The sequence below is a fragment of the Petromyzon marinus genome, chromosome 37 (assembly GCF_048934315.1).
Source record: "Petromyzon marinus isolate PM22_M1 ecotype Great Lakes invasive population chromosome 37, UKy_Petmar_22M1.pri1.0, whole genome shotgun sequence".
In the NCBI taxonomy this organism is placed as follows: domain Eukaryota; kingdom Metazoa; phylum Chordata; class Hyperoartia; order Petromyzontiformes; family Petromyzontidae; genus Petromyzon; species Petromyzon marinus.
The window spans coordinates 22,212,717-22,237,584 of record NC_133703.1 but is presented as its reverse complement, the minus strand read 5'-3'; the positions used below and the strand labels follow the sequence as shown (position 1 = coordinate 22,237,584).

Here is a 24,868-nt window from a genome sequence, read left to right as displayed (position 1 = left end):
AAGTGGAGCAACACGGACGGGGAGGATGTGGCAGGTGGGAGCAACCAAGTGGAGCAACACAGATGGGGAGGATGTGGCAGGTGGGAGCAACCAAGTGGAGCAATAAGGACGGGGAGGATTTGGCAGAAGGGAACAACCAAGTGGAGCAACACAGATGGGGAGGATGTGGCAGATGGGAGCAACCAAGTGGAGCAATAAGGACGGGGAGGATTTGGCAGAAGGGAACAACCAAGTGGAGCAACACAGATGGGGAGGATGTGGCAGATGGGAGCAACCAAGTGGAGCAATAAAGACAGGGAGGATGTGGCAGATGGGAGCAACCAAGTGGAGCAATAAGGACAGGGAGAGAGAGATTTGGAAGAGACCAACTACTGAGCACATAAACAGGCGGGGGAGGAGGGGGCACAACCGAGGGTACAGAAAAAGATCCGCACATTAGAGGCAGCCGAGAAATTGGAGCACACAGAGGGAAGACGAGCACTAGCAACATATTGTAAAAAAAATCCTGAAGAAGATTACAGGATGTGCGAATACACCCAAGGATAGCCAAAATCATGGAGATCCAATGGAAGAAACCAAACCGTGCAGAACAGGGGAGGGGGGGGGACGACCGCGAGCTCTTCCCCCATGGGAATCAGAGCCGTACCTACCTAGGGTATGGTGAATCCGGGTCACCGCCCCAGGCCCTGCGCTTTGGGGGGGGGGGGGGGTCCCACACTTGTAATACTCCCGGTTTAGTTTGAAGGCGTTGGGGAGCCTACACGGTGGGATTTGCCCCTGGCCCCGCATTCCCCTATGGACGGCCTTGTAGGTTGAAAACTAATTACTGGTAGGAACCTCCTGGTTACACCACCAGCCCACAGGGGATTATTGTGTCCGTCCGTCCGTCGTGCATCCAAAAATGGGAGGGGTGGGGCTGGGTGGAGAGGGGCAGGATTGGGGGGGGTGGGGAGGGGCTGGGTGAGGGGTGGGAGGGGTGGGGTTGGGTGGGGAGGGGCTGGTCACCCCGTGGTGCCCTTATAAAACTCAACGTTTAACTTACTCACGCCAGCTTGTGCCCGCCCTCACAGTCGGGCATATTTGCGCAATACACCACGTGGTGGTGCCGTTGACCCTGGCCATTGACCGAGCAACCCAACGTTCCTACCAGCTCCCTCCGCAGGAATGTGTAACTGCTTGTTGTTGTGTTTAGATTGTTCTTCCCCTGGCAGCTCCGATTAACATGGTTGGCTACGTACGGTGCGAGAGGGTAAGCGAGGGAGCCCAGACAAACCAAAATTCACACACTTCAAGGTTCAAAAGCAAAGGTAGCGTGAAGATCGTGAGCTTTATTTAAGGCAACAGCATTGTTACAATTATCTTTTTTGGAGCAATAAAGTTAAGTCAACATAGATCAGAACATTTTTACCTTGAAATTATTGAACGCAAATAGTTTTTTTAAAATATATATTAGTTTGCTAGGTAGCCCCAGCGATCCAGTAAACATGACCAATGTTGGGCCAACGTTCCATCTTCCAAGATAATTTGGTTTAATTTTCATAGTTGTGCTGCTTCAGTGTCCCAAGACTGCTTTAATTAAAATGGTCAACGGGCCCAAGGATTGCAAAATGTAACCTTTAAATTTAAATTATTTAGTCATACTTTCGATGTAAGGGTTTCTCTGGTACTCAATAACTACGAACAGTGTAACTATGTATATGCCATAAAAAAGGTTATCAGACTGTTTTTAAAAACTTCATTCTCATCAGGCCCTACACTACGAAGTGCAGTCCCAACCCTCGTTAGCTCCTTCTCTCTGGCTCTACGTGCTAAGAAAGGCTATTGCCCGAAACGTTACAGACTTTATATACGTTTTTTTCTTTTAATGCGGAGTTATTGATGAATTTTGTAAAAACAAAAACATGTTCATTGGATGCGTATTGCTTAGGTACTGAAATGTTTTTTTTTTGACCCGAGCAGACCCAGCTGAAATGAAGTGACGTCTCTACGCATCAACTCGACAAAAGATCTCCCGAAGGCCAGAGGGGCGATGACCAAGCCGTCGTACGAGACGACTCCGCCTCATTTACCGGAGGCCAGTGTTGAGGAGCCAAGAGGACAGAGATCATTCACCAGTCTCTTAAGTGCTTCGTTTATCGCTCACAAGCTAATCACTCATGCAAGGCACCTCGCACGACTATGCGATTGCACGCACGGCAAAGGCCTTTATAAATCTCCCCTCATGTTACGCGCGTGATGAGCGAAAAAAACTATAATATCCCAGCTTCGCACGATCGGGGGGGGGGGGGGGTGAGGGGGAGTAAAACCCAACGCTTCTTGATGGCATTTCAGCAAACTCGCAACTGCAGGAAACTACACGAGAATGCGTCGTTTGTCCTACGTGGTGTAATATTATTATGCAACCGACAACAACAAAAAAAACCCGGGATTGTAATGCCTCACGAAGACTCGGAGATTTCTCAGGAGAGCTCCTTTTAAATGGAGGACGTCCTCAAGGGAAATCGGCATGGGGTGGCAGGCCACCCCGGTCACAAGAGTCGGCAGAGCCGGCGACTGCAGGTTACAAGGGGGCCGAGGTGACGCTCCTCTCGATTATCGGAGAAGTAAGACGAGGACCTAAATTTCGATTTAAAGCTTTCGTGACTGCAAGGATTCATCTTCTTTGGTTCTTTCGGTAAAGTAACGTAAAGTCACGTAGAATGAGAATAAAATAGAACGTAAAGTCACGTAGAATGAGAATAAAATAGAACCTTTCACCTGAAGGCCACTTGTGTTGTGGCCGAAACGTCGTGAGAATTTTATTGTGTTATTTTATTATTTTATTCTCATTCTACGTGGTGACTTTACCGAAAGAACCAAAGAAGTAAGACGAGGATCGTGAGCCGCCTTGGCCACACGAATAGCGACTGAGGGGTGTCCTCGCAAGAACGTACGACAAAAAAAAACCCCACAAAATCTCATTGTCCACGGAGTAGGGTTGTTGAGAGCCGGCGGGTTTAAGTGGACAAAGCAAGTGATCACACAAAGCAAGTGATCACACAAAGCAAGTGATCACACAAAGCAAGTGATCACACAAAGCAAGTGATCACACAAAGCAAGTGATCACACAAAGCAAGTGATCACACAAAACAAGTGATCACACAAAGCAAGTGATCACACAAAGCAAGTGATCACACAAAACAAGTGATCACACAAAGCAAGTGATCACACAAAGCAAGTGATCACACAAAGCAAGTGATCACACAGTGATCACACAAAGCAAGTGATCACACAAAGTGATCACACAAAGCAAGTGATCACACAAAGCAAGTGATCACACAAAGCAAGTGAATCACAACGCAAGTGATCACACAACGCAAGTGATCACAACAACCATTCTAAAACGTGAATTATAAAGTGTTCCAATAAATCAATCTCTTTTGTTATATATGTGCCACCTCTAAAATATGAATTGCTATCAATACAGTCTTAAGATTCATGCTAATCCCGTCACAGCAGCCACGTTTAGAGCAAAATCAAGTTTCCATTTAGATAGCAGGAAACACGTGAGAGGGGACTGCAATGCAGTAAGCCCGAGACAAAGCAGCCGGGGCTCAGCACCACCACCAACACCGGCAGCAGCAGGCCAAGAGATCGCAGGCGCAGCCAGAGCAGCACTCATCAGGGCAACGGAGAAGTTCGTAAAAATAATTCTCACATCGACCTTGTCATTTTACGCTTCACAGGTAAGAGGTTTTTTTTTATTCCCCCGTGGCTCGTGATGTCAGAGCGATGGCCCGGCACCCTCGTGGTCCTGGGTTTTGACGGTCTATTAAATTTGGCCTTGCATTCGAGTACCCCACAGTCCGCATTTGAGAATAAAACATTCAGTTTGACTGTCACGTTCACAATCTAATCACAGAGCTCGTGAAAAAAGTGCTACCTCGACTGTGTGCAAAGGGTAAAAACGGCACTTGGAAGTAAAACATTTTTTTTATGAGAAACCCTGGGGACACATCGTTTCCGTGAGCTATTTTCCAACACGTGCAGCGTGCTGCTCTGTTGAGATGTCCAAACGGAATCTTTGTCCCGTGGCATGATGCCAGTCGCACAATGGGAACACATTGGCGAGAAGATAAAAAGACAGTTTGAGTGAATGAAACTTTGTACGACGGATGGCTTTCTCGTCGAACAGTGGCGGAGTGGACACGCGTGTTGCGTGTGTGGATTATTTCATTGAGAAAATCATAATTTAATGCTTGAGTGTGTTCTATAAGTACGCCACATGTAACGGTGTACTAATTGCATACCAAGAGCATTCATTACCTGTCAACCCCTTATCACTGCCCACCTTATTACAGACCAATTCAGACCTTATTGGTCACCCTGTGCCCTTATAAATCTCAACGTTCATCCTACAAAGTCACAGCACAGGGGAGAAACGAACAAATAGAAACGGCTGTACACCGCATGGACCTGAAAACTCAATTTCCCTGTACAAGAATCCAGGTAAACCTTATGGGTCGCCAGGTATGCAAGAGTACAGCGCACGTAGCGGTGTAGTTATACTGGTAGGAAACGTAGTGGATTGGAAGCCAAACCGGGATTAATTCACAGGAGGCAGGGGATTAATTGTGTATGTCTGTGGGTGTCTGTCCACGTGGGAGGGGTGGGGCTGGGTGGGGTGGGGCTGGGTGGGGAGGGGCTGGTCACCCCGTGGTGCCCTTATATGGACTGGAAGCCCAACCGGGACTAATTCACGGGAGGCAGGGGATTGTACACTGCACTTTCTGGTGCGACTGGTGGGACCTCTTTTATACTGCACTTTCTGGTGGGACCTCTTTCTGCTGCACTTTCTGGTGGGACCTCTTTCTGCTGCACTTTCTGGCATCGTTTTATAATTCTGCTCACTTTTCATTTTACTTTCTTCTGCGCACGACCCTAACAAGTTTGCCTTAAATATCCGTACAAAATTACTTCGTAATTACTTCAAATTTCCTACCAGCCCCCTCCACAGGAATGTGTTATCTGCGTACCAACCAGGACGGAGCCACGTAGATCGGTGTAACTACTTCACTGCACACCCCACTAAATGCGGATTAAGCAGGGGGAACTTAAGGGGCGCGTTGATGTTCTTGATGTCCACTTCTGAGAATCCCGCGGCCTGCACAATGCGCCTGGTGTCACGAGCCAGCTTGCACCCGTCACTCATGTAGGACCACAGAGGCTCCAGCATCTGCTGACAGCTCCGCACCCACGTGTTGGGAGCTGCTACCACGTGTTCCAGGAGGTACAGCTTCCCGCCCTGCACGCAATGCAATTATACAGAATCAGATTCCATAATAAAGGTGTCTTTTTTTTTCGGGTTAGATCGCGTCAGCATTCACGTGTCGTTAACCCGCCACCATCCGGCGCAGCCAATTAGCAAGGTGTGTTACGTAAACAAAACGTGCCAATTATAATTGCTACTTCAGCCCACCAAAGTGTTGGGGAGTAAATCCGCAACATTTACTCAAATTGTAAAGGCACAGCATTTCCCCAAATTGCGTGACAGGAGGACACGGGAGATCGTTGTGGATGGTTTGGCGCTGTTGCGGCAAGCATGCACGGGGGCGAGCCTTACGGGACGCAGCACGCGGATGACCTCCCGCAGGACGCCCTCAGGCTCCTGCACCGAGCACATGACGAGGGTGCACACCACTGCGTCCACGCTGGCGTCCGGCACGCTGCGCATGTCCTCCCCGTGCGCCACCACCGTGTCCAGGAGAGTCACGTGCCGGTTTTCGTCAAACGCCCTGGGGAGGCATCGGGCGGCGGCGACGATGGCGAAAGCGTGGCGCGCTCACGGTTATGATTTATATCACAAGCAATTTCTTATTCTATTTGAACTGCTTTTTGCGTTTGGTTTATTATTCTTCCCCACACACTTCCGATTAGCGCGGTTGTCTACTTACGGCGCGAAAGAAGTTCAACGTACGTACGTACGCACCGTGGCACGAATTGCGTGTACAAGAGATGTCTCAGCCTTGTCGAGGCCGACACTGCACAGCGAGTGACTGTGGTCATTTTGTAATTCTGAAAATGCGCAACTGTAGACCGGTTTGGTCCTCAGGATTCATGAGTGCAGTACAATCAACAATGTTCACTGCTGTCACATGCCTCTGGGAGCCCCAGAAGAATATGTCTCAATGACAAAATGGCCACACATTCAGTTCCATTGAGCTGGTGGTCTGGCTAAGGCTGATAGAGATCTTGTACACGCAATGCTGCACACATCTGTGTGTTAACAACTCTTATTTGTTTCCAGCCTGCGGCAGCATTTCTATTGTGATGCGCCTTCTCGTCATGTACAGATTTGAATTTGTGTAAACATAACACGTAGGTTTTTGCGACCAATATCATGCATAATATAGGTTTTTTTTTTGCTTTGTTAAATCGCGTAAATATAAATGTGTCGGTAAACCCGCCACCACCCGACACAGCCAATTAGTGAGGTTTGTCACGTAAACAGAATGTGCCAATTCGTCACTCGTACAGCACTACGCCGGTGTGTTGGAGAGCATGGTGTGAATGTGAGTTTAACGACACATTTATATTTACGCAATCTAACATAAACAAAAAAAACGATTATGGTGTAAGCATGGTTGGTCGGCAGGGACCCTGACGCATTCCAGGTTACTTGATTCTAGAGGATCTTCAAGAATTGGTGTTGGTGAGGTTGCCGAGAGGCTCAGAGGTCTCAGTGCTGAGCTGACACTGCTGAGAGCGTGGGGTCATGGGGTCGAATACAGCCAGGAACCTGTTCTTAAAACCCGTTTCTCCAGCGCATTCACTTGAGGGTCTCAGCCAAGTCAGAAAAAGAACCCATCACATTAAACTAAAAACTATTTTTTATTTTACGAGGTAAGGCCCACTGAGCTACGTAGCTATTTTTCAGAAGCGACCTCGTCACAAATGATAGCTTAACGAAGTGGCTTATTAGCATGTGGACATTTATAGCAGCCAAATAACTCTGAACGCGTGGTGATGTCGATTCTAAATGTGGAGGAAAAAACCGGAGGACGCGGGGAAAAATCCACGCGACCACGGGGAGAGAGACACGCAAACTCCAAATACACAGCAGCAGGCACCAGGGTCGTGATGGAACCCACGACCTCCTGTATACCAGGCGAGGTAGTTAACATCTCATAGCCATCGTGATGATGATGAGAGAGAGAGACGCAAACTCCAAATATACAGCAGCAGGCGTCATGGTCGGGATCGAACCCACGACCTCCTGTATATCAGGTGAGGGAGTTACATTACAATTGGTTCTGCACTTAATTTGCAATATTCTAGCATTCAAACGTAAATAGAGATTTTACTGTCACGCAATTAATTTTACTCACATATGCAAAGCAGGCTGGGAAGTGCTGTCCTCTACCGTGTGGGTCAGAGGTCACCTGGAAGGGATTCTCAGGAGTAGCTCTGTGATACCCGCTTCTGTGGGCCGTTCTCTAACACTAATAAAGGCTGCACTGGCCTGTGAGAGATTAGAATGGATTCTTCTTATTCTACTCCTGCTCATAGCACGACGCTAATTGCACAATCAGTATAAAATGGAGGGAAATGACAACACATATTCAGTAACAAAGGATGTGTGTTGCTCATTGAGTTGAAGTTACTCCCCTACGAAAAAAGATCAATACCGCACAGCCCTCTACAAGCCTCAATCGGGTCCCTAAGCCACTGGCGGGATACTACGCTGCAGTATGTGTGACGCATCACTCACCTGAGCAGGAATTTTTTGAAATGCGGGTTGGGATCAAGACACGTGACTTGGGTGCCCGGTGGGAAAAACTCAAAGTTGGCTCCGGTGCCTGCTCCAATCTCCAACACATGAAGAGGCTTTTCATTGTCAAGCACCAGGTCTGTAGCATTGAATGCAGATAAAAACACAAAGACATACACAAAGACAACAATTCTATCCATCTGTGTGTCTCTGTTACAGACCAAGTTTGCCTCGCTCGCCGTGGAGGATGCTCGGCGATCTGCCATTAGCATGCTAATCTCTCGCATTAACATGCTAATCTCTCACATTAACATGCTAATCTCTCACATTAACATGCTAATATCTCACATTAACATGCTAATCTCTCACATTAACATGCTAATCTGTCACATTAACATGCTAATCTCTCACATTAACATGGTAATATCTCACATTAACATGCTAATCTCTCACATTAACATGCTAATCTGTCACATTAACATGCTAATATCTCACATTAGCATGCTAATCTCTCCCATTAACATGATAATCTCTCACATTAACATGCTAATCTCTCACATTAACATGCTAATCTCTCACATTAACATGCTAATCTCTCACATTAACATGTCAGACTCACATTAACATGCTCATCTCTCACATTAACATGCTCATCTCTCACATTAACATGCTCATCTCTCACATTGACATGCTCACCTCTCACATTAACATGTCAGACTCTCACATTGACATGCTCATCTCTCACATTGACATGCTCATCTCTCACATTAGCATGCTAATCTCTCACATTAACATGCTAATCTCTCACATTAACAAGCTAATCTCTCACATTAACATGCTAATCTGTCACATTAACATGCTAATCTCTCACATTAACAAGCTAATCTCTCCCATTAACAAGCTAATCTCTCACATTAGCATGCTAATCTCTCACATTAACATGCTAATCTCTCACATTAACATGCTAATCTGTCACATTAACATGCTAATCTGTCACATTAACATGCTAATCTGTCACATTAACATGCTGCTCTGTCACATTAACACGCTAATCTCTCACATTGACATGCTAATCTCTCACATTAACATAGCCACTTTGGCACACTTGCCGTGGAAGATGCTTGGCGATCTTACATTGACATGCTAATTTTTGCCTGGCAGCCCTTTGATTGGTGGAAAGCCCACCACCACCACCACCGCCGCGGTCGCAGCATTGGCTGCTGACATTTGGGCTACGCCCATTTCAAACCTCTATAAGCAGTTTGTCTTTAGAAGCGAACCCCCCTTTTCCTGATGATGACCGCTTGTGTTGCGATCGAAACGTCGTAGTTTTTTTGTTATTTTGTTATTTTCTTTGAACCCATCTAAGTGAATTTACCGAAAGACCCAAAAAATATTAATTCCTGCAGTCACGAAAGCTTTAAGTCAAGATTCTTATCATTAAGCCTCCACCATCTGACAAGATGGTCACGTTTACAAATCACAAAATCAAAGTTTGTGGGGAATAATATCCATCTTCTATACTTTTTAGGCATAAGCAATTAAAAAATAACACTTACCCAGGGACAAAAATCGTGTTACATAGTGTTATGGACTTGGCTTCTACCATAATTATTTATCCACTTTTTTTTAATGAAACACATTCTCCTGCGGAGGGAGCTGGTAGGAACGTTGGGTTGCTCGGTCAATGGCCAGGGTCAACGGCGGCACCACGTGGTGTATTCCACAAATATGCCCGACTGTGAGGGTGGGCACAAGCCGGCGTGAGTAGGTTAAACGTTGAGTTTTATAAGGGCACCACGGGGTGACCAGCCCCACCTCTCCCACCCCCCACCCAGCCCCACCCTCCCCACCCAGCCCCTCCCCACCCAGCCCCTCCCCACCCTCCCCTCTCCACCCAGCCCCACCCCTCCCATTTTGGATGCACGACGGACGGACGGACACAATAATCCCCTGTGGGCTGGTGTAACCAGGAGGTTCCTACCAGTAAAATAATTTCCCGTACGTACGTACGTATGTTGAAATTCTTTCACACCGTACGTAGCCAACCGTGCTAATCGCAATATTCGGGCTGAGTGCCAAGGTGCGTGGGATGACGCATGATGCACTGGGGGATGAAAAGCTTAGATTTTACACCCACGGACATTGTGACACTACTCTGCTACAACCACAAACTCCTGAGAGCCACCCGCCTCCCTTACACTGTGGTTAGGAATGTTGGCACACAGAGTATGCTGTGGTGCATGGAGTGGGTCGTGTAAGTGTTATGAATGCGAAGTGCTATTTTTAACCACGTGCGATTTGCGCACAACACATGACCCCCAAACCACTCACAAAATCCTGTTGTCGATCTCTCTCTGCACTTTGCCACTTTGTGTCAGTGTCCATCTCGTACAATTTGCCAACAGCTGTCTCCTCCCAAATGTGTCTTGTTTTTTAATGTCATTGTTTATCTCTCCCTTCACATCTCTCTCCCTGTATGTATCCGTGTCTGTATCTACTCCATATCTCTCTGTGTCTATTATTGTCTCTGATATTAATGATTTCTGCGTCTCCATCTCTCTGTGTCTCTCCAGAACCCCAAGCAGCCCCCCCTCCTCTTTCTCAATCGTACAGTATGGCCCCAACAGTGTGGAGTGAGCAGACACACTGGGCTATATGGATCTGGTTTCTTGGTTCTTTCGGTAAAGTCACGTAGAAGGGAAACAATAAAATAATACAAATATAAAACAATACAATTATAACGACGTTTCGACTGCAACGCAAGCAAGCAATCATCATCATCAGTCGAAACGTCGTGAGAATTTTTTTTTAATATTCTTATTATTGTATTGTTTCCCTTCTACGTGACTTTACCGAAAGAACCAAGAATATGAATCCCTGCAGTCACAAAAGCTTTAAATCAAAATTTAGATGGATCTGGTTTCTGTAACGTGAGGCAGATGATTATGTTTACTGTAACGTTATGATGTTACTCCTGGACCAGGCTCCACAGTTTAAATCCGCCCCATGTCTCTCGCTATTAAAACGAACTCATTCACGCATTGGCCGAAATCCGCTTGTGTTGCCACACATGGCAAACCCAGGAAAATGGCCAGAAAATACCGCAAATGTACGTCCGTTGTTGTGTCATATTGGCATAAACGTCATTTGGTTCAAAGTTGTTTTGGTGAACCAGGTTGGAACTCAACGAGACCAGGAGAGTCTCATTTGCAAGAGTGACCTTCTTGCGGCATTAGTTTGCTAGTCGGGGCGATTATTGCTATGTATGTAGTCCCAATTGAGTAATATTATTACTTGGATAATCCGATGAGATTAAAATGTTTGGGGAAAAATATCTTTGCAAACCTTTTTGGCGGGATCAAAATGATGAAAAATATAACTGACTTTACTCTTTCTGGAAATAATACGGGAAGCGTTAAGATGTTCAAACACTAAATAGGCACCTATCGCAAGGCATCGAGTCTGCAAAAACCACACGTGCTTGTGGCAAAACATTGTCTTTGAAACTGATATAACTGCTCAAACCGAGCAATTAATGCTTCATTATTATTTACATCTTCTCTTGATTTGAAGCTTGCGTTAACCGCAGTAATGCATACTCTTTGGTTCTGTCGGTAAAGTCACGTGGGTAGAAAAATAAAATAAAACATATAATATATCACGAAGTTTCAATCACAACACGAGCGGTCGTCCTCAGGCGGAAAAAATATCATCCAGCAGTGGAACTGCTGAACAGTGGAACTGCTGAACAAGCGCTGTATTATAATTTTTTCGCCCGAGGACGACCGCTTGTGTTGCGATCGAAACGTCGTGATTTATTATTTTTTATTCTTGGTTCTTTCGGTAAAGTCACGTAGAAGGGAAGCAATAAAATAATAATATAAAACAGAATGTGAATCCCTGCAGTCACGAAAGCTTTAAATCAAAATATTATTTTTTGTTTTATTTAATTTTTCCACCTACGTGACTTTACCGAAAGAACCAAAGAGTATTAACATCGCCTTTGTGCAGTGCGCCTTTTTGTCGTTCTCTGGTCTAACACCGGTGGCACAAGGCCATCGCGAAGGCGGTCTCTGCTGTCGGTCAATCAGTTTCAAAGACGATGGGTACATTACTATCACAGCATATTTGTTTTACCACGAAGCACGTGTGGTTAACGCAGACTTTGATGGCTTGCATTAATAGCTGTGTGTTTATTTGGCTTTCGAACATCTTAACACCTCCTGTAAATTATTGCCGGGAAGGGTAACGCAGCCTATTATTTAAACAAAAAATAAATAGTCCGGCCTTTTGCTTCCAGGTGACGCTGGTGGGGAGGTAATGGGTGTGGCTTTGTGACGTCCTCGGCGTGGCTGTAGTGCGCGTCACGCTGTAGGTGGTTGTTGTTTGGTCACTGTCAGCCACACGTGGGGGGGTGGGGGGGGCGTTGATGTATCACCACACTCTCACCGCTAGGGGGCCCCATTAACGAGCGGAGGGAGATGGGAGGGCCCGCAGGATATGCGTCCTGGTTGGCTTGGCTTTCCATGTTTAAAGGGCGCGGTGGGGGGCAAAGTAATCGATGACAAATTAAAGTTGATTACAATTTTTTTTTATCGTGTGAAAAAGTAAGAATAGGTTTTACCCTTTTCTGGCAATAAAACAGTTGCGTCCAGATGTTCAAACGCCAAATCGATACCTTTTGCAAGGACTCAAGTCTGCATTAACCACGTGTTAATTAGCCACACGTTAATGCAGACTAAATAAAACTAAATCTTGATTAATTTACTTCATCGACGGGCAGTCTCAGTACAGTACTATAAATGTTATTTCCACCAACACGTACGTTGACCAGGCGAAATCAAATGTTGAGACATGACATACGCCCATACCTGTCAACTCCGTCCGTATCAGTGCCCCTACCTTAATACACACCAATTCAGACCTTACTGGCCACCCCGTGCCCCTTATAAATCTCAACGTTCATCCTACAAAGTCCCACCATACGGGAGAAACACAAACAGACAAACACATTTTCCTTTGCGCCCGTATTGAAACGGCTGTACACCGTATGGACCTGAAAACTCAATTTGCCTGTACAAGAATAGGGGGTAAACCCTCTGGGTTGACAGCTGTGTAGCCCTCTTATCCCTACTGGAACATTCGAGCAAAGCCGAGCACTGGGGTGCTCACAGTAGAGGCAGTTTCCAGTGGCAATTTGCCACGCTGAGCCGAAACTAAAAAGTGTGATATACGCAGGCCTCACGAAACATCCGAATCTGGCTTGGCGCCAAGCAGGGCCAGGCATTGGGGCTGATGACGCATGCCATTGATTATGACGTCAGCCGCACAGCTGAGGTTCTCTCCTGACCCGGGTTGGGCCAGCTCGGCACGGTTCCGGCGTGGCTCGGTTGTACGCAGTGGAAAATAGTGCGGGTGTGCGTGCTCTCAGAAGCTAAGCAGACATGAGCCTGGATTGTGCCTGGATGGGCGACGCGAGGGCTGGGGTGTGCAGCTAAATCTATTGTAGTACTGCACTCCTATGCTCCCTGCCACCGCCAACGATGATCCACGTGGTCAAAGTATCATTCGGTCAGAGAGCAAACCATGACCCGCAATAAGGAGGCCCTCGTCCAGCAGTGGATTTATTTTAAAAGATGGCTCTAGAATGTGCAAACTGCAAGGCACCTTGTTCTATCACTCGAACTGAAACAAACAAAAAGCGACCTCGCAACGCTGTGGTACACGTCACACAACGCTGTGGTACACGTCACTCAACGCTGTGGTGCACGTCACTCAACGCTGTGGTGCACGTCACCCAACGGTGTGGTACACGTCACCCAACGCTGTGGTGCACGTCACCCAACGCTGTGGTACACGTCACACAACGCTGTGGTACACGTCACACAACGCTGTGGTACACGTCACTCAACGCTGTGGTGCACGTCACTCAACGCTGTGGTGCACGTCACCCAACGCTGTGGTACACGTCAACGCTGTGGTACACGTCACTCAACGCTGTGGTACACGTCACTCAACGGTGTGGTACACGTCACCCAACGCTGTGGTACACGTCACTCAACGCTGTGGTACACGTCACTCAACGGTGTGGTACACGTCACACAACGCTGTGGTACACGTCACTCAACGGTGTGGTACACGTCACTCAACGCTGTGGTGCACGTCACACAACGCTGTGGTACACGTCACTCAACGCTGTGGCACACGTCACACAACGCTGTGGCACACGTCACTCAACGCTGTGGCACACGTCACACAACGCTGTGGTACACGTCACTCAACGCTGTGGTGCACGTCACGCAATGCTGTGGTGCACGTCACTCAACGGTGTGGTACACGTCACTCAACGGTGTGGTACACGTCACGCAACGCTGTGGTACACGTCACGCAACGCTGTGGTACACGTCACGCAATGCTGTGGCACACGTCACTCAACGGTGTGGTACACGTCACTCAACGCTGTGGCACACGTCACTCAACGCTGTGGCACACGTCACTCAACGCTGTGGTACACGTCAACGCTGTGGTACACGTCAACGCTGTGGTACACGTGTTGAGAAGTTCCCGAGGCTGAGGTAAGTTAAGGGCTTCCGCCAAGGGTTTATTACCAATCTTAACAGTACAACACACAGGGGGTGAACAACTCCCCAGGGGTTAGGGGTCCCGGGCTAGGTCCCGACACAGCCGGCTGCCCTGTGCTGTCTCCTCTGCGCCGGCCGTGGGATCAGCCAACACGGCCGAGCGAGGAGCACAGCCACGTCCAGCCTGGCACTGTGACCTCTCCCCCCTATCCCTACCCTCCTGCCCCTGGCTCCCCGTTCCACCCTTCTCCGACCCTACTCTCTAGCCACGACCCCGCTCACGTCACGGGGCCCCCCTTTAATCCTTGAGGAGCCGTGACGTCATTCTGCTCCCCCCGAGCGCATGACGTCACGTCATCGCACTGGACAGCGCACGTGACGCCACTTCCCCATTCTACTCCTCTACTACACACGTTACGCAACGCACTGGAACCTGAATCCCAAGTGCCCTGCTGCCCTCTTGTGAACAGCACCCCCGAGGGGAGCGACACGGCTGACGTCACCTGCCGTGACGCAACACCCTCCACCCCGCCAGCCCCTCCCCCCGGCACGAGCCCCCCAATCGCCAGGAAGTGCCCCCCCCTCAACCCCAAGCTCCTCCAGCCCCCCCCCCCTCCCCGCAAGAGCTCGCCCCCGCCACCCCCCCAGCACAAGCCCCCCCCCAGCCCCCCAGCACAAGCCCCCGCCACCCCCCAGCACAAGCTGCCCCCCCCAGCCCCCAGCACAAGCCCCCGCCACCCCCCTGCCCCCCAGCACAAGCCCCCCCCAGCCCCCCAGCACAAGCCCCCCCTCGCCAGCCCCCCAGCACAAGCTGCCCCCCCCAGCCCCCCAGCACGAGCCCCTCCCCTCTGAGCCCCCCCCCCCCGCCACTGACCGTCCATGCTGGAGAAGAGCTCCCGCTTGGTGCGCGCCATGAGGCGGCTGTACCGCTTGCTGAAGGCGGCGAGGAGGCGCGGGATCACCTCGCGCCTCCACAGCTGCGCGCGCCGCGCCGCCCAGCACGCGCCCAGCAGGGCGAGCGCCGCGCACAGCCACAGCCAGCAGCAGCAGCAGCCAGCGGCAACGCCGTCGCTGGCTGTGTCACCATCGAGCACCATCGCGGGGATGAGCGAGCCCGCGAGGGATGGGATGGGTGAGAACCCCACGTGACGAGGAGGGCGGGGGACAACTCTTCTTGGCTGGAACCTCCACTCGCCCCTCCACTCGTCCCTCCACTCCCACGTGCTCCCCCTTACCACAAGTTTCAATGTCGAGTGCAAGTTTGGGGTAAAGGTCAGGCAGCAGTTGTGGGGGTAAAGGTCAGTCAGGAGTAGTTGGGGGTAAAGGTCAGGCAGCAGCAGTAACTCATTTCAACCGGAATGAATTAATCTGTGTAGCCTGCCACGTTGTCCTCACGATCAGAATGAGCCTCGGTAACAAAAATCCGATGAGCTATGAAGCTCTTTTTTTGCATCGTGTCCAGTAGGGTTGCGTCAGAAAGTTACAACGACAAACAATACCTACAAAAAAAAACACCGATCAGAGTGCAAAGTATTGGAAAGGAAATCAAAGCACTAAAGATACATATATGAAATAGATCAAGTAAGTTCAAATTTCGATTTAAAGCTTTCGTGACTGCAATGATTCATCTTCTTTGGTTCTTTCGGTAAAGTCACGTAGAATGAGAATAAAATAATAAATTGATAAAATAAAAGAACCAAAGAAGATAAGTTCAAATTGCATAAGGACACCAATTCCCAGGCTTGGGCAAGGCAGTAAAAGTTGTGTACGCACGTTGAATTTGTTTCGCACTGCACTTAGCCAACCGTAATAATCGGAGGTGCGCGTGGGAATGCCGAGAGAAGGCAACAGAAGCAGAGGAAATGTATATATGTAGGACAACAAACTAACAAGTTTGGCACACAATACAGTACACGGTACAATAATGTAATGCTATTTAATATTATTGTATACTGATGTATAGGTGGTGGCTATGCACGCCTCTAAGTCCAGCACTGTGAAGCCAAGGGTTGGTGGATCATGCACACAAATTGTGAAACTCCGTTTTCGAGGGTGTTGAGGAGGTGCCATTATACCGTGACCCGCCAGGAGAAGGCGCGGTGCAGCAATTGTGGACCCACCGCCACCCGTTTCCATCCGTACGGGGATAGAGCGTTGCCCCCTCGCGCGAGTGGATTTTCTGCGGGTGCTCTGGTTTCCTCCGATTTGTCAAAATATATTGGCTGAAAACATCTTTAAACATTGTAAATCGTATGCAGGAACTTCCTGTAAAATAATTGAGTTACACGACTCACTGTGGTTCCCCTCCACAAAAACTTACAATGATCATTGTGGATAGGAGCACCTTGTGCTGTACTACAGTGGCATGGTAGTGTGTTAGGCCCATAATCCCTGCTCGAGTGAGGAATTAAGCCCGAGTGCATGGAAATGTTTACGTAGACACTTAATAGATTAGTTCACGAATTAAAAGCAGAATGACAAACATTTATTCTAGGGCTCAAACGTATTATTCGTTGACAAATTGTTTTAGCTCTCCATCGAGAGGTATACGGAGCGAGTAGTCGCAACCAACAACTTCTTTTGGCCGTGCTCTCCAGGGAACTATTCAGGTTATATTGAGTTTAAAATACATCGATTACAGTATTTTGTTGGTATAGTATTGTCCAAATGATAAGGCATTTTGTGGAGCTATCATTTTGTGGCCAGGTCGCTTTTGAAAAATAAGTTCATATCTCAGTGGACTTTGCCTGGTAGGATGGGGATGTTTTAGTGTTGTATTTGTTTGTGTGATTTGTTTACCTCTCTTGCACTTTGCACTCCTATCATGTTTTTGTACTGTTTGTTGTAACGTTCTTACCCCGTGGCTCCTACTGGACATCTGTGAAAACGAGCTCTATAGCTCATCGGATTCCTCCAGTATAAATACATGTTATGATTCTGATTCTGAACTAAGTACAGAAAAAAAACCGACGTGAATCCTACTGGGGAGCGATGTGAGTACGCTCCGAAACCAAGCAAACAAGGAACCTGTAGTATAAAGTATTCCTTGGACCCAGTGTCAGTTGCATATTTAATGACCGGTACTCTGATTTTGTATTTATTGATTTTTAAATTAGATACTTATTTGCATTAAAATCTGTCTCCCTGCGTGTGGTTTAACGGTGTCAAATCCATCCGTTACATGTCAAAAAAGAATTTGCAGATTAAGGCTGGCTTATGCCATTGTGTATCATGAATCAATCACATCCTAGACAAACCAAATATTAAAATAAATGACAGATACCTTTAAGAACGACACCACGAACAGAAAAATGTCTGTTCCACTCATACCAATGAAAATAAAGCCATATTTTTGCCCATTGCTCTGTGGTTTGGACCAGTTTCCAGTATCTGGGTCTCATCAGCAGTGAGTGGCCTGTTCGACAAGTGCTGCTGGGTTGTCGCATGTCACGGGCGAGGACTGTCCACGTATACTCGTACTATAGAGCGCAGCACAGTACACAACACCACACTCAGTACACAACACCACACACAGGACACAACACCACGCTCGCTACACAACACCACACTCAGTACCCAACACCACACACAGGACACAACACCACGCTCAGTGCACAACACCACACTCAGTACACAACACCACACACAGGACACAACACCACGCTCTGTACACAACACCACGCTCAGTACACAACACCACACTCAGTACACAACACCACACACAGGACACAACACCACGCGCAGTACACAACACCACACTCAGTACACAACACCATGTTCGGTACACAACACCACGCTCAGTACACAACACCATACTCAGTACACAACACCACGCTCAGTACACAACACCACACACAGGACACAACACCACACTCAGTACACAACACCACACTGAGTACACAACACCATGTTCGGTACACAACACCACGCTCGGTACACAACACCACACTCAGTGCACAACACCACACACAGGACACAACACCACGCTCTGTACACAACACCACGCTCAGTACACAACACCACACTCAGTACACAACACCATGTTCGGTACACAACACCACGCTCAGTACACAACACCACACTCAGTACACAACACCACGCTCAGTACACCTCTCGGTATGGTAGTGGCTACTACTCGCGTGCCTACTGCAGTCTACCGGCGACTTGGTCCGGGCCCACCACAGCCACGCCGTCTCTAACGGCGTGGCTGTGGCTATTCGTCACGTCAGACGGCTTCCTTCTGTACCAGCGACCCGGGTGGGCGGGGGGGTGAAACATGAAGTGAGAAGTGAATCCCTGGCTACTGCGAAGCATCTCACCTGCTCCATCAGGTCGGCGTCGATGAGGTCCCGAGGCTGCCCGACCACCCGTGTCTGCCGGTGACCTTGGATGCCCTCGTCATAAAAGTCCCTCGACGCGTCCGCGTTACGGAAGATTCGCTGGTGAGGGCCCTGGCAGTCTTCTCGCCCAGGGCATCGACGCGCAGAGGCCTGTGGAGGAAGAAGACGCAGTGTTGGGACGTGAAGACCCACCAGGGGACTTGACAGGTGGTTCTGTGTGCCCACGATGGGGTTCGCGAGGTGCTCTCAGAGGTTGGTGCCCGTGAGGATTCTCGAGAGACGAACACGATTCACTCGCGTGGGAATGCCGAGAGAAGGCAACAGAAGCAGAGGAAATGTATATATGTATACATGTATATAAATGTATATATGTAGGGCACCTTGATCCAAGGCACGTTTCACAACAGTTATGATAAGTGCACGTAAGGTTGAGTGGGGTTGTTGAAAGGTGGCAGTGTAGTCATGGCTCAAGGAGAGCAAGTGGGATGGGTCCAGGAGGGGTTGCAGTCGGGATGGACGAGGCTGGGCCAGGGCCAAGGAGTAGTTTGGGTTGGGGTAGTGATAGGGGTAGTGATAGGGGTTAGGGTAGTGGTAGTGATAGGGGTAGTGATAGGGGTTGGGGTAGGGGTAGGGGTTAGGGTAGGGGTAGTGATAGGGGTTGGAGTAGTGATAGGGATAGTGATAGGGGTTAGGGTAGTGGTAGGGGTAGTGATAGGGGTTGGAGTAGTAGTGATAGGGGTAGTGATAGGGGTTGGGGTAGTGATAGGGGTAGTGATAGGGGTAGTGATAGGGGTTAGGGTAGTGGTAGGGGTAGTGATAGGGGTTAGGGTAGTGGTAGTGATAGGGGTAGTGATAGGGGTTGGGGTAGGGGTAGTGATAGGGGTTAGGGTAGTGGTAGTGATAGGGGTAGTGATAGGGGTTGGGGTAGTGATAGGGGTTAGGGTAGTGGTAGTGATAGGGGTTGGAGTAGTGATAGGGATTGTGATAGGGGTTGGGGTAGGGGTAGTGATAGGGGTTAGGGTAGTGGTAGTGATAGGGGTTGGAGTAGTGATAGGGGTAGTGATAGGGGTTGGGGTAGTGATAGGGATTGTGATAGGGGTTGGGGTAGTGATAGGGGTTGGGGTAGTGATAGGGGTTGGGGTAGTGATAGGGGTTGGGGTAGTGATAGGGGTTGGAGTAGTGATAGGGGTTGGGGTAGTGATAGGGGTTGGGGTAGTGATAGGGGTTGGGGTAGTGATAGGGGTTGGGGTAGTGATAGGGGTTGGGGTAGTGATAGGGGTTGGAGTAGTGATAGGGGTAGTGATAGGGGTTGGGGTAGTGATAGGGGTTGGGGTAGTGATAGGGGTTGGGGTAGTGATAGGGGTTGGGGTAGTGATAGGGGTTGGGGTAGTGATAGGGGTTGGGGTAGTGATAGGGGTTGGAGTAGTGATAGGGGTTGGGGTAGTGATAGGGGTTGGGGTAGTGATAGGGGTTGGGGTAGTGATAGGGGTTGGGGTAGTGATAGGGGTTGGGGTAGTGATAGGGGTTGGGGTAGTGATAGGGGTTGGGGTAGTGATAGGGGTTGGGGTAGTGATAGGGGTTGGGGTAGTGATAGGGGTAGTGATAGGGGTAGTGATAGGAGTTAGGGTAGTGGTAGTGATAGGGATTGGGGTAGAGGTAGGTGTAGTGATAGGGGTTGGGGTAGGGGTAGTGATAGGGGTTGGGGTAATGATAGGGGTTGGGGTAGAGGTAGGGGTAGTGATAGGGGTTGGGGTAGTGATAGGGGTTGGGGTAGTGATAGGGGTTGGGGTAGTGATAGGGGTTGGGGTAGTGATAGGGGTTGAGGTAGAGGTAGTGATAGGGATTGGGGTAGTGATAGGGGTTGGGTAGTGATAGGGGTTGGGTAGTGATAGGGGTTAGGGTAGTGGTAGGGGTAGTGATTGGGGTTGGGGTAGAGGTAGGGGTAGTGATAGGGGTTGGGGTAGTGGTAGGGGTAGTGATAGGGGTTGGGTAGTGATAGGGGTAGTGATAGGGGTTGGGGTAGTGATAGGGGTTGGGGTAGTGATAGGGGTTGGGGTAGTGATAGGGGTAGTGATTGAGGTTGGGGTAGAGGTAGGGGTAGTGATAGGGGTTGGGGTAGTGATAGGGGTAGTGATAGGGGTTGGGGTAGTGATAGGGGTAGTGATAGAGGTTGGGGTAGAGGTAGGGGTAGTGATAGGGGTTTGGGTAGTGGTAGAGGTAGTGGTAGGGGTAGTGATAGGGGTTGGGGTAGTGGTAGGGGTAGTGGTAGGGGTTGGGGTAGTGGTAGGGGTTGGGGTAGTGATAGGGGTTGGGGTAGTGGTAGGGGTCGTGATAGGGGTAGTGATAGGGGTTGGGGTAGTGATAGGGGTTGGGGTAGTGATAGGGGTTGGGGTAGTGGTAGGGGTAGTGGTAGGGGTTGGGGTAGTGGTAGGGGTTGGTCGTAGCTGGGGGGCAGGGGTGCCCGACCTGTAGTAGACCAAGAGCCAGTTCTCAAAATCTGAATCTTTATTCTGTAGGAATCCGATGAGCTGTGAAGCTCTTGATGCACAGATGTCCAGTAGTGTATATACATCGACACAGCACGGGAGACATTCATTATTCTTTGCTACTACTGTGATAGTAGCACGTCCTACGCTATGGCCCTTGGATAGAGCCGCGTGTGGGTGGATTACGTGCACACGAGGAACACGTGCACACGCCCACACGAGGAACACGTGCACACGAGGAACACGTGTACACGCCCGCACGAGGAACACGTGTACACGAGGAACACGTGTACACGCCCACACGAGGAACACGTGCACACGCCCACACGAGGAACACGTGCACACGAGGAACACGTGCACACGCCCACACGAGGAACACGTGCACACGCCCGCACGAGGAACACGTGCACACACGCACACGCTGATCACAATCTTCACTTGAATCGCCTCTATGAACGCAGATCGCATTATTTTTTTAGCGAGTGACCTGCCACGTCTTTAACAGTTTGGTGCGTTTTCATAGACATCATTGAAGAGGTTAACCCTTTCCCGCCTTTCCCCTTCAACAAGAGCTTCATAGCTCATCGGATTTCTCCAGTATAAATACATATTATGAATCTGATTCTGGGGTAAGTGGGCTGTCGGGGCTTGATATGGTCCCAGTGACCTCATCCCCCATCGCTGATGTCATGTGGGTGGCGAGAATGTAAAAACTAAACTATTTTTAATTTAACCAGGTTACGGCCCACTGAGCTATGTAACTCTTTTCCGGAAGCGACCTGGCCACAAATGATAGCTCAACGAAGTGGCTTGTCACGTGGAAATTTTTAGCAGCCAAATAACTCTAAAACGCGTGGTGTTGATTCTAAATGTGGAGGGAAAAACCGGAGGATCTGGAGAAAACTCCACTCGAGCACGGGGAGAGAGACACGCAAACTCCAATTATACAGCAGCAGGCGTCAGTCGTGATGGAACCCACGACCTCCTGCATACCAGGCGAGGTAGTTAACATCTCATAGCCACCGTGGCTCCACCACCCGAGTTACGAACACTCCACGGGGTTCTTCGATTGCCAAGCCCCGAGTGGCATGTAAAAAATATTTTATTTTTTCAAAGTAGAGGGACAAATGTGATGGAGGTGCTTCTTTAATTGCTCACATTCTACACAATCACGCCCACGACTGTTTTGGATCTTTGTCGTTGATGACAGCGTGGAGGCCCCGGCGCTTGTAGGACTGCGGGGAGCGCGAGGCTCCGATAGCGGGAGCCAGGCAGGGCTGGGATTCCGGCTCAGGCCAGTAGAACTTGAAGCGCCGCAAACAGCGATGTGAAGAAGAGGAAGATCTCCATCTTGGCCAAATTCTCTCCCAGACACACGCGGGGCCCTGCGTAACGTGAACGTGAATCAATGTCCACCGCTACGGATCACGATACCCGCAATCAAATTGCACGCGAAACAATCAACGTTTTTTTTCTTCCCGTTACCCATTATAAACATGTGCAACTGGTATGCCCGTGTGATGCTCATGAAGCAAACACAACTGCATGAACATCACACGTAATATGGGGAAAATAATAATATTTATATTCTTAGCTCTTTCGGTAAAGTCACGTTGAAGGGAAACAATAAAATAATACAATATATATAAAACAATAAAAATTCTCACGACGTTTCGACCATAACACAAACGGTCGTCATCAGGTGTGTCGGTTTGCATTAATTTATTTATTTAAAAATGTTTATTTATTTATAAAAACGTCTGCGCCACGCGCAGCGATTTGGCAGTTTATTTAGAAGGACGAGTCCATCTATGTTCTGAAAAGAGGAGGGGGGAGACGAAAAATTAATGTATGCTGTCTGAAAGCCACTGTAAGCATGAACAATCAATTAAGGCCTGAAATGATTAATCAAATCTTTCCAATGAATGCTAAGCCAGACTCCATCTTCTCGGTTGAAATTGTCTCTGTGCTTGTATATGTGGATAGCCTCATGAACGAATCTCTCATGGTAGCCAGATGGCTTACAAAGAACCTCTGTCTTGGAAAAGTCAATGTCATGTGAGCCTACTGAATTATAACAATGATCTGCCACGGCCGAGGTGTTGGTCCTACCGTGTTTAAGGCCTGCTTTGTGTTCACGAATGCGGTCCGAGACATGGCGTTTGGTTTCTCCAATGTAACTACTACCACAGAGGCAACTTAGTTTGTAGACGCCGGGGTACTGTATGTCCGGAATCACATCTTTTACAGACGGAACCAGATCACGGATTTTATGTAATGTGTTGAAACGGACCTGGATCTTGTGTTTATTCAAGATTTTGGAGATTTTTTTTGTGATCCCCTGCAAACCCTGACACCTGCTGTATATTTGGAGTTGGCGTGTCTTTCTCTCTCATCATCATCATCATCACGGTGGCTATGAGATGTTAACTACCTCGCCTGGTATACAGGAGGTCGTGGGTGTGATCCCGACCCTGACACCTGCTGCTGTATATTTGGAGTTTGCACGTCTCTCTCCCCGTGGTCGTGTAGATTTTTTTTACGGGTCCTCCGGTTTTTCCCTGCACGTTTATAATCAACATCACGTGTCTAGAGTTATTTGTCTGCTATACATTTCCACACGATAAGCCACTCCCCGTTGAGCTATCACATGGGCTGAACAACTTCCAGACACACCTGTCCAATCCAGCCACTGAACGGCCGCAGGTTCTCAGCCAACAGGTGCAGCAAGTGGCGCGAGTCATCGCAGTCGAAGCGGTGTCCAAAGACAACGGAGCAGATGATGTTGGACACGCACGGCATTTTGAATGGTGAACGTAGGATCCACCACCCCACCTGCAGTCAGCCACCGTAGCAAATCAACGTCACTTTTCACAAATGGGCATTAATTTTTTTTTCAACCGTCTTGCCTCCCGAGAGCAGCAAGCCGACACGGGGGGGGGGGGGGCAGGATAGGGTGGCAGCTGCCAACTTTGAAAATGTCCCCGACTAATCGACCACAACCCACAGTCATCAATTATAATTTTAGTCGACTCATCAACTTCACCGAGTAACGACCCCAGCTACAAAACAGGAGAGTGTAGGCACGTGTGTGTACGTGTGTGTGTTGTTTGTGGGGGTAGCGGTAGTGTAGCGGTTAGCGCGCTACGCTATGAACCTGGCGACCCGGGTTCGATTCCCGCTCACGGCCAACACCAGTGACGATTATCTGAACCGGTCCCGGGCCTCCCCTAGGTCGACTCAGCCTCAAATGAGTACCTGGTTCGGTGTGTAAACATCGCCACTAGGGAGACAAAGGCGGTCGGGCGTGATGCTGGCCACCCACCCCCTCGTGTACCGTTCCGGCCTTCATAGGTGCTCGCTAACAGCACTTGCCCCTACAGTCTGTTAAGGCTATATGGGGGATCTTTATCTTTGTTTTTTGTGGGGGTAGCATTCTCCTACGTTGGGGCGTCCAACATGAAAAACCGCTCACCGGACTCCCGGAATGTCTGGAGGAGGATGTCCACCTCCTCGTTGATCTTCTCCTCCAGAGACGTCTTACCAAGACCGAAGTTACGCAGCGTGGAGACTGCGAAACGCCGCTGCTGCTTCTAGCTGTGGTCGTTACGTAGCTGTTAATATCCCTGCCAACAACACAAACAATAACGCAGATTTACCGGCAGTCCCGTTACACACAGGTTGTATTATACTTCTAATTTCCAACAT

At 48.9% G+C, this 24,868-nt stretch overlaps 1 protein-coding gene across 1 annotated transcript; it reads right to left on the bottom strand.

Annotated features, from left to right (window-relative positions):
* Positions 1 to 1,308: 1,308 nt before the first annotated feature.
* Positions 1,309 to 15,637, bottom strand: LOC116949608 (thiol S-methyltransferase TMT1A-like). The gene is made up of 4 exons (XM_032967082.2): positions 15,209 to 15,637; positions 7,751 to 7,889; positions 5,603 to 5,774; positions 1,309 to 5,284 (listed from the first exon to the last, which is right to left on the bottom strand). Exons 1-4 carry the CDS (start codon positions 15,429 to 15,431, stop codon positions 5,048 to 5,050), a joined length of 771 nt encoding a protein of 256 aa, XP_032822973.2. The 5' UTR covers positions 15,432 to 15,637; the 3' UTR covers positions 1,309 to 5,047.
* Positions 15,638 to 24,868: the final 9,231 nt, after the last annotated feature.

Excerpts from the sequence above, each read along its gene's own strand:
- LOC116949608 (XM_032967082.2), bottom strand. The coding sequence starts at position 15,431 with ATGGTGCTCGATGGTGACACAGCCAGCGACGGCGTTGCCGCTGGCTGC. Across the intron at positions 5,775-7,750 it reads TTCAAAAAATTCCTGCTCAG|GGCGTTTGACGAAAACCGGC; the intron begins GTGAGTGATGCG and ends ATGCCTCCCCAG. Across the intron at positions 5,285-5,602 it reads TCATCCGCGTGCTGCGTCCC|GGCGGGAAGCTGTACCTCCT; the intron begins GTAAGGCTCGCC and ends CATTGCGTGCAG.